This window comes from Nomascus leucogenys, chromosome 8 (genome assembly GCF_006542625.1).
Source record: "Nomascus leucogenys isolate Asia chromosome 8, Asia_NLE_v1, whole genome shotgun sequence".
NCBI lineage: Eukaryota > Metazoa > Chordata > Mammalia > Primates > Hylobatidae > Nomascus > Nomascus leucogenys.
Genome location: NC_044388.1, coordinates 48,757,288 through 48,774,174, shown reverse-complemented (window position 1 = coordinate 48,774,174; position 16,887 = coordinate 48,757,288). Strand labels below are relative to the sequence as shown.

At 46.4% G+C, this 16,887-nt stretch overlaps 1 protein-coding gene across 3 annotated transcripts in view; it reads right to left on the bottom strand.

Moving 5' to 3' along the window:
- The window catches only part of DUSP22 (dual specificity phosphatase 22), a 68,792-nt gene that overhangs the window by 33,957 nt on the left and 17,948 nt on the right, over positions 1-16,887 (bottom strand). For all 3 annotated transcript variants that reach the window (XM_012509185.2, XM_003272176.4, XM_030817221.1), the window contains exon 3: positions 13,546-13,628. In XM_012509185.2, coding sequence (XP_012364639.1) covers positions 13,546-13,628 — 83 coding nt within the window. The remainder of the gene's footprint in view (positions 1-13,545; positions 13,629-16,887) is intronic.

Below are 16,887 nucleotides of genomic sequence, written 5' to 3'. Positions count from 1 at the left end.
GAAGCCCAGGGTGGGTGAACTAGGGCCCATGTTCACGGGGCACAGCTGTGCCCACTGATTCACGTATCGTCTGTGGCCCCTCACCTCATGGTGGAGGCTACAGTAGCTGCAGCAGAAGTCCCCAAAGCCCCAAATACTCCCTGGGCCTTGACAGCCAAAGCGTGCCAAGCCCCGGTCTAGACAGTCCCATTGCACAAAGTCATTCTGATGGTGACAGCTTGTTTTGCACATCCCATTTGTCTTCTCCATTTAAATGACATCTGATACAGCACACCACCTTCTTAGAATTGCAGCATTCTTAATCTGCAGCTGTGCTCAGTTCTCCTTTGCTCTGATGCAGAGAGGGACACAAGGATTTCCCTTGAACACAGGACTTGAAACAAGGAAAGTCAATGTGACATGTGAAAAATACCAAGTGCAATGCCAGAACACAGTAGATGCTCAATAAATGGTAGTTGACAGGATTTGCCAGCAACTCTCCCTCAAGGGCAATCCCATCTGCATAATTACCGGCAGATACAGCACTGCACACACCAGGATGCAGAAGCCCAGGGCAGATGACTCTCCAGGCACCAGCAGGGAGAGGGCCACACTGCTCTTCAAGCTATATGCTGTACCTACCTCCCTGAGCCAGCTTCCCCCTCCCGGCAGGATGCGGCAGCCTGCCTTAAACACAGCTCCCTCCCTCAGGGAGGCACACAGTGCTGCTGGGAACATTGTGCCTGTTTTGCAGCTGGCTAAGTCAGTGAGCTCTCAGAGCCCCTCGCTGGTGATGGAATGGGTCCATCAGCTGCAGATGGGTTACAGGCTTTGTAGACTGCCGCTTGTCTTCAGGCTTGGGCACAATCTGCAGCATCTAGGAAGCCCTTTCTAAACAGCACGGACGATCCCTCCAGCTGAACACCACATCCTCCCTCTGGGAACACACTCTAGAAGCTGTTTTGAGAAAGAGGCAAACACTGATCCAGAGCAGGGTGCTGCCCTCCAGGGCTGGCCAGTTCTGCATGGGCAGGGCTGAGGCTCAAGACATGCAGAGGCTGGACGTGGTGAGGGCCACGGGAGTTCAGGGCAGAAAGAATGTCCATGGGTTGGGAGAGTGGAGAGAAGTGAGAACAGCGGCTCTTCTGTTTCTCCTCAACACCAGGAGGGACACCCCTCTGTTACGCAGCAAGTTAATATTAGAGATGTGCTGCATTCCTGTGCTCTGCGGCACCCACTGCCTGATGTTCGCGGCAGCAGGTGTGGGTGGGGGAGCGTGTTCCTTGCTCTGATTAAGGATGAGTGGGTCACTGCTCCCAGGCCTACCCAGGAAGGGCGGCACTCTTCCAAGCCCTCCACCCTCTCCCTGCCTGCCATTGCTAGCAGTCTGATGGGCAATTTTTATTTGACAGCTGCATCCTCTTGCACCATGGCACAGAAGGAGGCCCTAGGTCACCTCAGTCAGAGCCCACATGTGGAAGCACAGGAGAAGAGAGTGTCCCGGCCACCAAGCAGGCCAGAGGACATTCACTGGGGTGGCCACGCGGCTGCAAGCCCACTGCTGAAGTAGGGGCAGCTGCAGAGGTTTTCATCCGAAAAGGCAGAAACCTCAGCTTCAAGGAACAGTTTTTAAAAACCAGGAAGCCAAAAGCCAAAAACACTTGGAAATGTTATCCTCCTTTGCTAGCTATGAGATCTTTTCTTCTTCAGGGCATGGGGTGGAGCCATTCCATAGTGCAATTTAATTGCATTCTAGATCTACTCTCATTGACAATCATCTAAAGGAGATTTCGAATTGCTTTCCACTTGGCTGCTGTGGGGCTGATCTCCTGGAACAAGGTAGTTCATAAAATAGATACATTTGATGTGTACCTATTCTACCCCAGCTAGGCTCTGCCTCCTCCCAGGTCAGTACAGCTGAAATGATCCTTGAACTCTGCTTAGGAATAATTTCCAACAGTACGAGTCTCACGCCAAGGTCTGAGCTCTGCTCTGTTCACCCCAGAGTTACAAACTGACAGGAAAATCTGTGCCTTTGCAGCCATCCTAAGATGGCAAAGGGACACCCTAAGAGCCACTTCCCCCCATCCTCTCCTTGCACTGGTAGTGGCTGCACCTCTCACGGAAGGAGCCAAGGGCCTTGTGGACTAACCCCCACTAGCTGGGGAAAAATCTGAGAATGAAAAGTTGGACCTCAAGAGAAAGAAGCTGTAACTCAGATTTCAGATGCGCCTACTTCCTTCCCATGCACAGAACTGTCACCATGCATTTCATTTGCTCTCCCACGGGAAAAGAAGGCCAGAGCTAGCTGGCGATGCCCCTGCTCAGTGATGAATGCTGAAACTTGACGCTGGCAGTAGCTGCGGTGACAACTGAAAGGAGGGAAATAACTTCTCAATTCAAACCTAGGGTTTGATACTGTCCACCTCAACACACACACACGCGCGCGCACACACACACACACACACACACACACACACACACGTCTTTAAAACATCCCAGGGAGTCTGGCCACACAGAGGGGAACACATTTTTAAAAGCATGGACAGAGCTTGTTCACAGCCTGTAATGAGGTGATGAAACTAGCTAGGTGCTATTGCTTCACTCTCAGAGTTTTAAAATAAGATTGGAGCACTTCCCTTGCAGGTGTGGGCAGACACAAGGTCCACCTGCATTGCCTGGCAGGCAGTGATTATTCAGAGCACCTGAAAACAGCAGTTTGCTTAAACCAGTCTTTGGTAAACTAGGGCACATTTTCCTACAGCTAAAAACAACAACGGTGCCCAGAGAGCCCTTTAACCCGGCTTTGGGTCTTAACCAACCTACCCCTTTAACTTCCCATTCAAACTTCTGACTGCAGACTCGAAGGCCCTCCCCACCAAGCAGCCACAACCCACGGAATCTCCCTGGAGTAGATGTCCTCTTCCGTCACCACCACCACGACGCTTAAGCTTTCTGCTAGTCGGCCAGCCACACACGGTGCTGTCCTGACCCAGAACGAGAAACACTCTTTCCCTCCGTGGATGCTCTCCACGGACATTCTCCTTGGTTGTTTCTACCAAGCTAAGCCTGTCTTCTCTTTCAAACTCCTTACAGAATTGCACCTCCTCTGAAAGCATTCCAGACTTGCTATTCATGTCACCTAGCCTCCCCTTCCCAGTGTCCACAGCACCTAAAACAGCCAAACACGAGGGTCTTCTCGGGTTGGAGTCTGAATGAGAAGCTGCAGAATCTCAGCTTGGGGGAAGCAAAACACAAGCTCTACACTGGGGCCAGAGTGCCCTGAGGGAACCCCAAGGACTGTACTCAGAAGAGCTGAGACTAACTAGAACCCACACAAGGGGTTACAGGAGTAACAAAGATGTGTGTCTTCCAAGATCATGTGTTCACAGGCTGCAAATTCCATCGCATAATACCACATAAAAGCAAGACGCTGGAGGATGGCCCCACCGTCATTCCCCAGTCATGCTGCCCTAGCATTTTCTCGCATGGTTTAAGAGCAATGGCTTAGCTTCCTATGTAGATACACTGTGATACTGTGATGCTCAAATCTTCATGTCCAGCCTAGACCTCTCTCCTGAGCCCTGGACCTGTATTTCTATCCACTGATGAATATCACATGAACCTTTCACCCATGACTGAGCTTGGTCCCTTTCTTCCACTCGGCTGTTTCCTGGAGCACTCACATCCCTGGGTGGCAGAGCCATGGGTACTTACAGCCTAATTAGCTGTACCTTCAGGCATCCCTGACTCCCCAGCTTGAGAAATGACTTTCTTTCTGTATTTTGAAGATGTCTGATGAGTTTATGGCTGTTGTAACTTCTTAATGGATTGTTCCTTTTTTTTTAATGTAGTTTCCCTCTTTAATTATTTTTTTCTTTTGCTTTCAATTCCATTTTATCTCATAAAAACTATCGCTATGCCATCTTCCTTTTGCTTGATTCTTGCTAGAGAATCTTTCCCCTTCTTTCATTTTCAACCTTGTTATGTCACTTTATGGGAGATTTTCAGATCAAATCTGACTCTTTCACTTCTAAAAAATATCCAGTCCCCAGCATCCCGGTTCAGACCCTCATCACTTCTAACGAGGATTACTTCAAGAGCTTTCGAGGGTCTCTGCGGTACCCACCTCCCTCACTCCACTCTAACCTTGAGGCAACATCCTGCAAAAGAAATCGGAATGTGTCACCTGGCTTTGTTCATGAATCTTTGCTGGGTCTCTGCTTACTGCAAGATGAAGTTCAGACTCCACAGCTTAACAAACAATGTCTTTGCTAATCTGCTCTGAGCCTGCTTTTCCAGTCTGGCCACCCTGGTGAGCTCTCAAGAGTGCCAGGACACACCTCCCCTTGCATGCCCCATCCCTTAGTGCACCCTGTACCTCTGCACGCACTGCTTTCTCTACCCAGAATCGCACCTCCAACTCAACTGTCATCTCCATCACTGCCTGGCAAACCTCTATGATCATTTAGGACCACACCAAATTTTCACCTTTGGTGAAGCCTTGCTGTCTGCCCTGCAGTGTTAGCCGCCTCCTCTGGGTGCCCAGGGCCCTTGCCTCTGGTATGCATTTTTAAGGATCTACACGCCTGTCTCTCCTTAATGCTGGGACACATCTCACTTCTCTTTGTATTTTATCCCCAATACCTGCTACAAGGTAGGTGCTCAATAAATGTTTGCTGAGTCTGGAGGGATAACAACTTCCAACGTAGCCAAAAGGAGAACTGAAGACAGCACCACCCTCACCCGTACTGACCACCGTCTCCACTCTGTCATCAGGTGGGGCTCATCTCCCCGTCCCTGACCTGCCCTGAAGCACTAACCCTACAGAAGACACACCCCTCACCCTCCCTCCCCACTGAGTCAAACCGCACTAGTCCTATGAGGCTGCCTCAACACCCCTCTCTTTACAAAGTCTTCCCCAAATCTCCCAGCCCATGGCCATGCAGCCCTTGCATGGACTGGCAGAGCCCGTGCCATCTATGATAGGCACTTTGGCACCCAAAGGCAACCTGGCTGCAGTGGTGTCTATGCACACTACACTCAGTCGGAACATGGAGGAGCCCACGCGCTACATGCTTCTCCCAAGACCTTGGTTTGGAGATCCTGGCAGATCTTGCCCCTCACACATTCCCCACCGTGGACAGGGTGAGATGCAAACCAGGAAACCCACTCCAAGAACGCAGAGTCCTCCACACACCTGTGCCAGGTGATTGCTCAAGTACAGCAGTCAGGAGGAAACGCTCAGACACCGGGACTCAACATGAAGGCAACATCTAGGAAGAGCGCCCTGCAGAAGTCTTCAGTTGTAAGGAGAGGCTGGTCAGTGAGCATGAGCCCCAAAGACAAGGTCCCCAGCTGAAGGACAGGGCACCTCTAGGAAGCCAGGCCAAAAGAGTTCTTTGATTTAGAAATTTAAAAAACCGTGTCCTCCCTAGACTCAGTTAAGTACTGGAAGATCTCAAGCCCTCTGAGTCCAGCCATGCAGGAGTTCTAGGGCTCCATTTGCAAGTGAGTCTGCGGCAGCAGGACCAGCCGGTGGAGGGCCGCTCTCACACACCTGACTGCCACACAAGAAACCTCGATACAGCTTGCTTCAAGAAACAGCGATTACTAGACAGTTTTCGATCCCTGCTATAATCATTTCTATTTGAGTCATATCTATTTAAATCTGGGGTTGGCTTCAAACAAATTTGCCTCAACACAAGAAAGCTGCTGTAAGCTTCTGGTACAGCAAGTACCACTGATTCTGGGTGGCTTCAAAGAGGTTTTCCTAGAGAGGTGAAAACAACTGAGGTGTGCTGGAAACAACTGTCAATCTGAAAACCATTCCAGGTCAAACAGCAACTGGTTTTCAAAAGACTTGGACCTTTCTACCAACTTGACACCCACAGTGTTTTTCGGTAAGATAGCTGAATTCACCCACGCTGGAAACAACGGCCAACACAAATAGGAAATCTTGCCCAGTGCTTCAAGGTGTATCCCCCGGGGATCTGCAAGTCCTAAAAAAGGGCACAGATTCATTTTGTGTCCAATCACTCAGGTAGAAATAGAGCACACAGGAAATAAAGTCTAAACCAGTAAAGACATGTCTTGGGCCATCTTCTCCCTTTGAAGACTGAAGATTAAGATGACTGAAATGAAGTGGATGACATACTTTGCTTTGTACCAATCGGCCGTGGACAACAGGATGTAGCATGCCTGACAACACGAATCACACACGCATCTATGAACGCAGCGCAGACAAACACAGATCGCCTTCCAGCCAGGCCTGAACACTCAGATGAAATCTACCTGTCACTACCAGACACCCAGAGCATGGCCCACAGACCCCCTTCCCTTCTTTCTCCCCCTCTCTTCACTCGAATAGATACTTGAACATGATCTTATTGCGACGAATAAACTCAATAATTTTTTTTTTTTTAAATAGAGGAAAAAGTGGGCATCATCCTTCCCTCCCTTCCCTCCCATTCTAGTTCTCTAGGAAATCACCAGTTTGAGGAGTCTGGCCTGGTCCTTTCAAACCCTTATCTGTGCATTATCATGCATATAAATGTAATACAGAAATACACCATTGAATTTAAACTTTACATAAATGTGATTATATGATGGGTATCATCCTGTAACTTGCTTCTTTTTCTTAACAGTGGACTTAACCCTGTGAACACACAGACGTCTTCCTTTCCTTGTTGAATTGCTGCCGAGTATTCCTTAATATGGATGAACCAGCACTGACCACTCCCCTTCTGCTGAATATGTGGGTTGGCTCCAATTTGTTGCCATTACAAATAGGGCTGCCATGAATGGCTGCACACTTGAACATCTGTACACATCTGTGTGTATGAGATGTGTGGCTTTGGGGCTTTATCCTCCTTGTGCCTGGAGAAGGGCAACCTATAGCTTCTGTGACTTGCAGGTTCTGGACAGGAAAGGCCCTGGGGTCCTGAGAGCTGAGGCCTGCTGTGGTCACCTGGGGAAAGGCCCTGGGGTCCTGAGAGCTGAGGCCTGCTGTGGTCACCTGGGGAAAAGGTAGGGCTGGAGGTGACGGCCTGCATGTCAGCCTCAGTGGCTGCTAGAGGAGGGCCACAGGCAATGAGGCTCTCCCTTTACAACCAGAACACAAGTCCCTGTGCCCTGAATGTCCTCTCAGCTTTTCCTAATGAGGATAAGTTCCATGAAGTCTGTGACAGCGTTTCCACAAGCTGTGTCCCAACCCTGGCATGGGGCTTGACCATGGCAAATCCTCCTTTAATTGACTGTCACTGTCTGTGTCTTGGATGCATGGTCCTCTTTGTAGAGCCAAGCTTTTAATGCCAAGCAAAGGTAGCTCTCTAGAGATCAATCAGAAAGTCACAGGAGCTGCACAGGGCATTACTGGTTGTAATAACTTAGGAAAAGATCATTCTGAACCAGAGCCCACAGCAGCTCTGTAGAACAGGACAGCCACAGGCACCGCTGCTTACTAAGGAAGTGAGGAACTACACAGACTGCCCAAATAAGCGAGGCTGCATTGTACTAACCGATCCTCTGGCTTCACAAATTGCTCATGATAAAGAAATTACTCTTGACCCCACTCTACTTTCACATCCTAATGAGCCACAAGTGGTCAAAGACGTGATGAGACATGATTTCTCACTTTGGAATGGGGCTAAATGGTGCAAATCTCGCCTTTCATCAGCAGACGTCTGCAGAGGGGCCCCTGTATGCTGGATCCAAGCTGAGTGCTGCAAGGGCCAGAGAAACCCCAGCATGGCAGCTGCCTGTGTGGGCTTGCAGGCCAGCTCAGGAGCCTGACATGGGCCAGGAACACTTACGTCATCAAGCACAGGTTAAATGGATGCTTAATATCCTACAGAAGCAGTGACAGTGCATACATGACTCATGGCCCAACTGGGAGTACAAACTGAAGATATTACAGAAAAGGGGCCGAAGTCCTGAGCTCGGAGGACCCTGATGGTGTCCCTCTCAGAGGAAGGAGAGCTGGGGCTGAGCTCGGAGGACCCTGACGGTGTCCCTCTCAGAGGAAGGAGAGCTGGGTCTGAGCTCGGAGGGAGGGGAGAATTCATGTGAGCAAGAGAGGGTGGGAAGAGAGGAAAGAGAATACATACATGCCTTCTTCAACTTTAAACACCCTTTATCATCTTGCTTCTGGCTTGCTTTACATTTGGGAAGCCAACAAAACTTTTGTTCAAGAGAAATGGGGTGGATCAGCAAGAGGAACATGTGGCAGGAAACCAGGGTCCCTCCAGGAGCCCTTGGCCTCAGGGCCATGTGGCCGCTGGGCACTGACCCGGGGAAAAAGGATGGGGCCGTCCAAGCAGACTGGGCGTCTCACCTTGGTGAATTTCCTCATCAATAAGCAGGTAAACAAAGACAGAAGTACGGGCACACAGATAACAACCAGAGGAAGAAGCCAACTACAAACAAAACTAACACAATTAAAGTCTTGGCACCAACACTTCAAAAAATGTCTTCAATGTTAAAAGAAATATAAACATAATCACCAAGAATAAATATCTGCATATGAAAACATCCCATTCTTTTAAAAATACCATAAATGGTTCACACTGAAAACAGAAAATATCCAAGCTGAACTCTAGCTCATAAAATCTACCTGGTATACATACAATACCCTGGTCTTCATAAATGAGTATAAATCATTTTTTCTCTACTTGATCCTACACTATCATCTTACAATATGTGTCACTTTTAAAAGGGTAAGGTTCTTCATGTTAGAAGCTTAGTGAAGGCATGAGAATATTTCTTAAAACTTTTTTTTTGTTAATAGTGAGAAATAGTTTTGTTTCCTGCAGGTGCTCTGTTAAATACACAAAATGAAAAATGAAACACCGAAATTTTTACATTAGAAAGAGTTCTGTTTCTTTTTTTCAGGGGAAGGGAGAAACCTTTCATTGTTCAATATTATTTTCTCAGCAACTACAAACAATATCGGGTTTCTGATTTGAAAATGCACTGTCTTTGCAATAGGAGTTTTCACCAACCCTCAAACCTGGAGCCATCAGCAGACACTGAAGACACTGCTCCCACCCATCCCCACAAATAAGGGAACACTTTTGAGCAAACACGAGCAACTTCCTGACAAAGTCCTAAGCATGGAAAAAGGCGAAGGAGGATTTTGTTTTTTCCTCTTAAACAGGTCTGGGCTTACTTTCTATTGAAATTAATATACGTGGCAATGATTTTCCGCCATTTTACTAGCATCATGTGCTCCAAAGTTTTGATACCAAAAGTGTAGTCCTGAAGGGCTGTGGCTGGCAGGAAGACCCTTGCCTCTGTAGTGAGAAGGCCTTGGTTCCAGCCCTGGCCCTGCCACTTGCTGACAGATGATGTGAGAACCAGCCTGGTTAAGCCATAGAGGCACCAAATAACACCATCCACCTTGCTGGACTCAGAGTTCTCAGAGGAAGTCATGTCCTGGCATTCTCTACCAGCTGGAATGCCAGGGATCACATTTTCTGAATTCTTAGGCATCGCCAAAGGCCCAGTCAAATGTCTCCAGATTCAACGGCAGAAGAAGGGTCTCATTCCCTGGGCTTCCACAGGCTCTGTTCCTATGGGGTTTACCACCTGCTCCCAGCCACAGCTCTTCTCTCACTGTCATTAATATTTATAAAGCAGCTACAACACATATCTTGTGCATACACTAAAGGCTCTGCCGGGGAAGATCTTGGGATGAACTCATTTCTGTTACCCACAGTACCTGTCCTAAGACCTGGAACACAGTAGGAGCTCAAGAAATGAATGAATCAGTAACCCTTTGTCTTCAAAGGGAAGAACTATCTGGAAAGGGACGGAATGTGTGAAGAGGGTATTTGCAGCAAATAACAGCAAAAATCGTGCTAATTAAAAGGAAAGAAGAGCAAAGCTCTGTGCTGGTGATGGCATGGCGGGGAAAGGCACTTTCATACATTGCTAGGACAAGCACAAATAGCACAACTTTTTTCAAGGGTGATCTAGTAAGATCTACCGATACCACTAAGGATATCAGAAACATCAGTCATGCTAGGAGAGAACAGAGGCAGTGGGGCATGCTGGGAAAATCCCCAGTCTGGGAGAGGAGTCCTAGCTTCCCATCAAGCTACCCAGACAGCCATGGGAATCCCAGGCAAGTCCTTTCATGTCTCCCAACGTCCCGGTTTTTGTCCACCCAATGATAGAGTCAGGCTTGCTGATCTCTAGACCCTGTTTAGCTGGGATTTCTGTCTCCGACAGAGAGCGGTGGGGCATAGAAATGGGTCACAGCTCCTCAGAATCTCAGATGTGAATTTAGGGCTGATTAGAGAGCTTGAAGGTCCCCAGGTTTCTATTACATTTCTAAGATCTTCATTCTGGAAGGTCTACTCCTTAGCTACTCTTCTGAAGAGGTAGTAATTGGAGACACAGGCCTTTTTCCCTTCACTGACCACCTCACCCATCATGGTCCAGTGGATAAACACATCTTCTCTCATCCACCCAAGACGCATCAGAGACCACCCAGCCACTCCCTGACCAGAGGCAAGGCACAGCCACTCTGAAGGCCTGATAACAGTACCTTCTATTTTCTTTTTCCAGCCAGGCTGCTACGAAGAGTACAAGATTCTATGAATGCTATTTTGGGAGACCCCAACCCCCAATAAATTACCCAAATAATGGGGTCCGATCTAATCCAACCAAAAGCAACCAAGTCACAAGTTCCTTAGTTCCTTCCTAAGTAAAAATGGGAGCCTCCTTATTTAGATCCCCTGGATTTCACAGGACATGTTCCATGGCGGTCTCAGTAAGAGACACACATAAGCAATCACATAAGCAAGCACACACAATGTTTCCCGGCTCACAAAGGCTGATACATGTCTGCACAATAGGGCTCTCAAGCCTTTATTCCAACGACACAACCGTGAACTTTCCAGAGGGGAATAAAGTGCTAAGTTTTCTAAACTTGCCTGGCCACATCCAACAATATGAATACCCACTCTCACTTAGTCTCCATCACAATAAAGGCAGAACTAGAGTTTCCAAAAGCCCTTTGTAATTGATGCTAAGTACCCCAGAGCTTTAAACTCATTGAAATGTTTGCTGGAAATGAGCCAAAGAAGTATCCACAGTGTAGTGCCCAATACATTGCTTCACAGCAGCAGGGCTCACAGGACACCTGCATGGATGTAGCAGGACTAAAACCCTTCCATTTTAGACAGTAGCTACCTTCCCACTTCCTAACAAGCCCCAGCCTGGGGCTGCCCAGAGAAGCCAGCAGCCACTCAATAAATACGTATGGTTTTGAAGATCTCAGAAAATAAAGGAGGCCCAGCTGTCTCCTCTCCCACCATTTATCCCTTCGCCCTCACTTAGGGGCTCTTACCAGCCGGGGGGTCAGCTCACTGCATTTGCTTGACCCCGCACGGTCTCCCCGCTCACCTTCATCCCTGCCCCATTTCTCTCCCAGGATCAGGGCTGGCAAAGCACAGAGCTGCCGAAGCACCAAACCTGTACGCTGATTCCCCACTGACTCCAAACACATCATTTCCCTGACTCATCTCAGGCTGCGTGAGGACATGGCTTCTGGATCTGGATTTGAAACTGAAGACAAGGCTGCCTGTATGCCCCAGGCAGACAGCTAAACAAAGATTTGGAACTTCTAATACCACAACTTACTGTGGACGCCACCAATTCAAATAACTTTTGGCCCCTCACTTTTCCCCACTGTACAATCAGAGGCTATTGTTTTAATTTTTAAAATAAGAATATATCATGAATTACTTGTGAAATTAAAGATTGACAAAATGCTAAGAGGGGCAATACTAATACATTATGCTACAAAATAGTGGCATAACAATAAATATAAAGTCACATGGAAGTACTTATGAAGCTAAGATAATAATAGCACCCAGAGACTACAATAGGGTGTCTCCAAGTAAAAGCCGTCCCAGTGAAGAAAAGGGGTAGCACTTCTCTCTCTTTTTTTAATGGCAGAATTTGTCCTTACAGACTGAGCTACACAGGGAATAAAAAAGAATGTGTAGTGTGTTGTGTTGGGAACACAGTTTGCCCACAGTTCTGAGGTTTTACACAATCAGCGGGCTCTCTATACCTGGGTTACAACCCCACCTGCTTTACTCGCTAGCCTGTGGTTTCCCGAGTGATAAGGGCTGGAGCTCTTTGATTTCTAACACTGGCAGATCTCCCATCTACACAGAAGTTACAATGTGAGCAGATTTAAGGGTCATGTGCACACATGACAGTGTGTTCCATTAAATGGAGTATAAAGCAGGGAGGCAGGCCTGGGGCTGAGGGTGGAGAGGGCATCTCTGCAATTTATTAAAATAAAGGAAACCTCAAGCCTCATCTTGTGATTTAAGAGGAAGTCAATCATGACCAGTTTGCAGTTTAACTTACCATCTTGGCCATAGCTTGGCTGTATTTTAAATACAAACTATTGTTGACAGATTAAAAAATGGAGTGGTTATTTTCAAAGGAACTGTTAGGCTCCAGAAAAACGTTTTGTTGTTGTTGTTATTTCCAATAAAATCATGCTGGAACACAAATTACAGCACCTTAGCAAAAAAAAATTATGAGCTAAACAATACAAGGAAGTAGGAGCTCGGAGATCTGGAGAAATTAATTGAGGTTTGTACACCACCTATGATTCTCTGGTACTACAATGTTTAGTAGAATCATTTATTATTCTACATTCTCGTCAGTTTTAGCTTGCTTTATACTAACTAAAATCTGGCAGCCCTAATGGCTAAAGCAAATAGATACATTTAAAATAAAAAACATTACCTACTCTTGCCTAATATAAATTTAAATGAAAACAGCCTGTACCAGGATTATTTCTTTCAGAACAAGCCACCCCTCCCTTTCCAACACCCCACCCTAAAATAGAAAAACACAACACATCACAACCACACAGCATTATTTTCTAAAAGGAGGTAACCGGGGCTCTGTCAAGGCCAATAAACATAAATAGATTTTACCTCTAGCCAACAGCTCAAACCGTCCATTAGGGTAAATTTAAAGATGTTTTTGGAATTAGTGCACAAGCAGACACACCCTGTTTACCCCGAAAACCTAAAACACAACAGCTTCTACACCGAAAGTCTCCACATTAGAGCGACCCTGGGAAACCTCCAGGGACGATTCACCTTCTGTTTTCTTTGACTCCTGAATGCCAGTGGTAGCTACTTGAGCTTAAATGGGACAAAATCAGGAAATGAGCAGGCTGAATTTTTTTGGATTTTAAAACCAGAGATAATTCTGAAAGGAATGAAAATGGGGTTTAAATGTCCTTAAGGTCCAGAGGAAATGCAGCATCAGCTTATTCCTAGGCATTTAGCCAAGAAAGCCAAAGTGGCAATGCAGCAGGAGTGTGATCAGAAAAAGCACACGCCCTTGCGCCATGCTACAGACAGCGCGTTAACATCAACACGGCCTGAACGCAATGGGAACGCTGCCAGAGATCACGGGAGTACGTTCGCATTGGAGAGAACCTGGTTGCCTTCATTAACGTCATAGGCACTCCCACGGAATACAAATGAAGACACTCACACACACCCCACGGTGCTCTCTTACCTCCAACATAGGCCTGGCACTATCGTGGACAGACAGAATATGTGTCACCTTGTTCTTGCTCAATTGTTCCGCATCTCTGGCATCTGTCAGAGAAGAAAGGGGGTGGACATTTTGATATCTTCGCAAGTTAATTACTCCTAAAGTCTAGCTAGAAAAAAAAAAACCCACAAAATGACTTGCATATTTCTTTCCTGAAACTTCATAACTGACCATACATGTAGGGAATTTAGGGCTACTGCTTTCATATATTTTGCCTAACTTTATTTCTTTTTTTTTTTTTTTTGAGACGAGTCTCACTCTGTTGCCCAGGCTGGAGTGCAGTGTCGCGATCTCGGCTCACTGCAAGCTCTGCCTCCTGGGTTCACGCCATTCTCCTGCCTCAGCCTCCTGAGTAGCTGGGACTACAGGCACCCGCTACCACGCCCAGCCAATTTTTTTTGTATTTTTAGTAGAGACAGGGTTTCACCATGTTAGCCAGGATGGTCTGGATCTCCTGACCTCGTGAGCCGCCCGCCTTGGCCTCCCAAAGTGCTGGGATTACAGGCGTGAGCCACCGTGCCCGGCCTTGCCTAACTTTATTTCTGATTTTCTCATCTTTTGACCCAGCGTGAGAAAGGAAAACACTTTCTATAAGGAAGGAGAGTCCCTTTAAATGATCAGGCACAGAAAGGCCTCTGTAATATAACAGCAGTCTCCTCTCACTCCCCCTTGAGCTAAATGCTTACCTTGAAGCCATCTGCTATGTGGTCCCTAGACTGATGCCAAGTAGCCATAAAATGCCACACATCATAGTTCAATATCGTATAGCCAGTCATTAACCAATGTTATTTCTATAAACCAATGAGAATTTCTGCTGAACGATTTTTTGTAATCGCCACTCTCCTGATTCGTCTTTTTTTCTTTAAAAACTTGAGCCCCTATTTTGCTCTCCGGGGCACTCCCCAAGGCAACCTGAAAGTGCGTTTCAGGCTACAGTCCTCAGGCTTGGCCCAAATAAACTCTCTGTGTTAATTTTGCCTCAGCTTCTTCCTTTTAGGCAACAAAAGTGTTAATCTAGAAATTGAAATGCACTTAGATTAATAAACGTTGTAATCATGATGGATTACATGGATTACATCATCAAGAAGGTAAATTTACGAGACCATTTGTAAGAGATGACCTTAGCTCAGTCTTTTTGCATGAGACATATAATATTAGGGATATTTAAAATATATATTTTTTAAATTCAATGGCCTCTTAATGATGAGAATTCTTAAAAAGCTAAATACAAAACCACGAACTCTAGAAGACAAAGGAACCTGCCCATTACTTCTTTCCCCAGATGTCAAAAGCAGGGACAGTTCTGGATTCAGACAGGACTGTGGTTTACATCATCTATATTCACTTTAAAGCACAATTAAAAAATGAAACTTTTTCTGGAAATTCCAAACAGAACTATCAGCTATCAGTTGGCTATTAAATTATCTCCATATGAAACTAAGAAGATAACAAAATTATATTCCCTTCCAATGTTCCTACCTGAAAAGTGGCGAATGGTGTGATCCCCTGAATTGGAACCCTTCTACTAATCTACAAAACAGGGGGCCAGCAGGAAATGAGGAGGTCCACTGCCCTACACCCCATCCCAGCCTGGCCAAGCTTTTCTAAATGATACAGGAGAAATGGATCGAAAGGCAAATGTTTAGGCCGGGCGTGGTGACTCACACCTGTAATCCCGGAACTTTGGGAGGCCGCGACGGGCAGATCACCTGAGGTCAGGAGTGCGAGACCAGCCTGGTCAACATGGTGAAACCACGTCTCTACTAAAATTACAAAAATTAGCTGGGCGTGGTGCTATGCACCTGTAATCCCCACTACTCAGGAGGCTGAGGTTGAGTGAACCCAGGAGGTGGAGGTTGCAGTGAGCCGAGATCTCGCCCCACTGAACTCCAGCCTGGGCAACAGAGCGAGATTCCATCTCAAACAAAACAAAACAACAACAACAAACAAAGGCAAAAGTTTAATTATCATGGTTCTGGAGACTATTTCATGGCATGGGAAAATGCTCAGGGTATAATATAAAGCAGGTACCAAACCATAAATACGACACAAACCCAACATATAAAAATGCAGAGACAAACACATGGCAGGCAGCATGGCGGGACTGGTACAAAGCCAGCCCCAGCTCAGAGACGGAATTACAAGGGTTTTCTTCCTTCTCTATAGTTTGTGTGTGTGTGTGTGTGTGTGTGTGTGTGTGTGTGTGTATTCTACATCAGTGGCTCTAAAGTTTAACACCCTATGAACTACCAAGAGGCTAGTTAGAAAGGCGGATTCCTGATCTACCCTGGGGCTGAGGAATCTCCATTTCTAACAAGCCTTGATGATGAAGCAGAAATCAAGAAACGTTGTTCTAAATATTCAGCAATGTCAGGAAAAAAAATTTAAGTAATATTAAAATACCAGTTTTAAGACTCTTCATTGCTCCAACCTCTCAGGCTTCAAATTCCAGGCTATCGCTTTCCCAGATTCAAATTTTCAAGCTTCAAATTTAGGGCTATTGTTTTCAAGTATTTTGCCTAAGTTTATTTCTGACCGGCTCATCTTTTGACCCAAAGTGAGAAAGAAAAAAACTTTTTATACGAGGAACATGAGCCCTTTAAGTTATCAGGCTCAGAAAGGCATCTATAATATAATAGCAGTCTCCTTTCATTCCCCCTTGAGCTAAATAAATAGTTACCTCAAAGCCACCTGCTATGGATGGGAGCCATCTACATAGCACACGGGGACTCACTGCCAACCCCGAACCCCTCACAAGTTGGGGTACCAGCAAGCCTAGCTTAGAATTAATTAGGCAGAAGCTAGAATCGTTTTGGAAGCCACAGGCAGCCAGTCCCCACATTCACACCAAAATGGGATTTTCCAGTCGCCACCAGCATGGGCATTTTAGGCAAACAGTGAAACAGACAAAGCCACAGCTTCGGCGCTCACAGAACCTGGAGGAGGTGGGGCAGGGACCCAGTAGAGGCGGGGCAGCCTGACGGTGCCAGCTCATCTTACCCTCCCACCTGGCTCCTCCAGACACCCATTCCACCTGGCATTTGAATGTTAACAACCCATATTTGTTTCAATCTACTTTTCTCCTTTCACAACAGCTTTATTGAGATATAATTCACATACCATAATATGAACCCTGATCAAGTACGATTCAGTGGTTTCATACATTCACAAGGCTGCACAATCATCACAATATATAACTTTAGAACATTTTCTTCACCCGGTAAATATGCTTTTATAATACAGAGTGAATCTTTTTAAAGTGACCTGGGAAAAAAAAGTATACATTTCTGAACGGAGAAGACC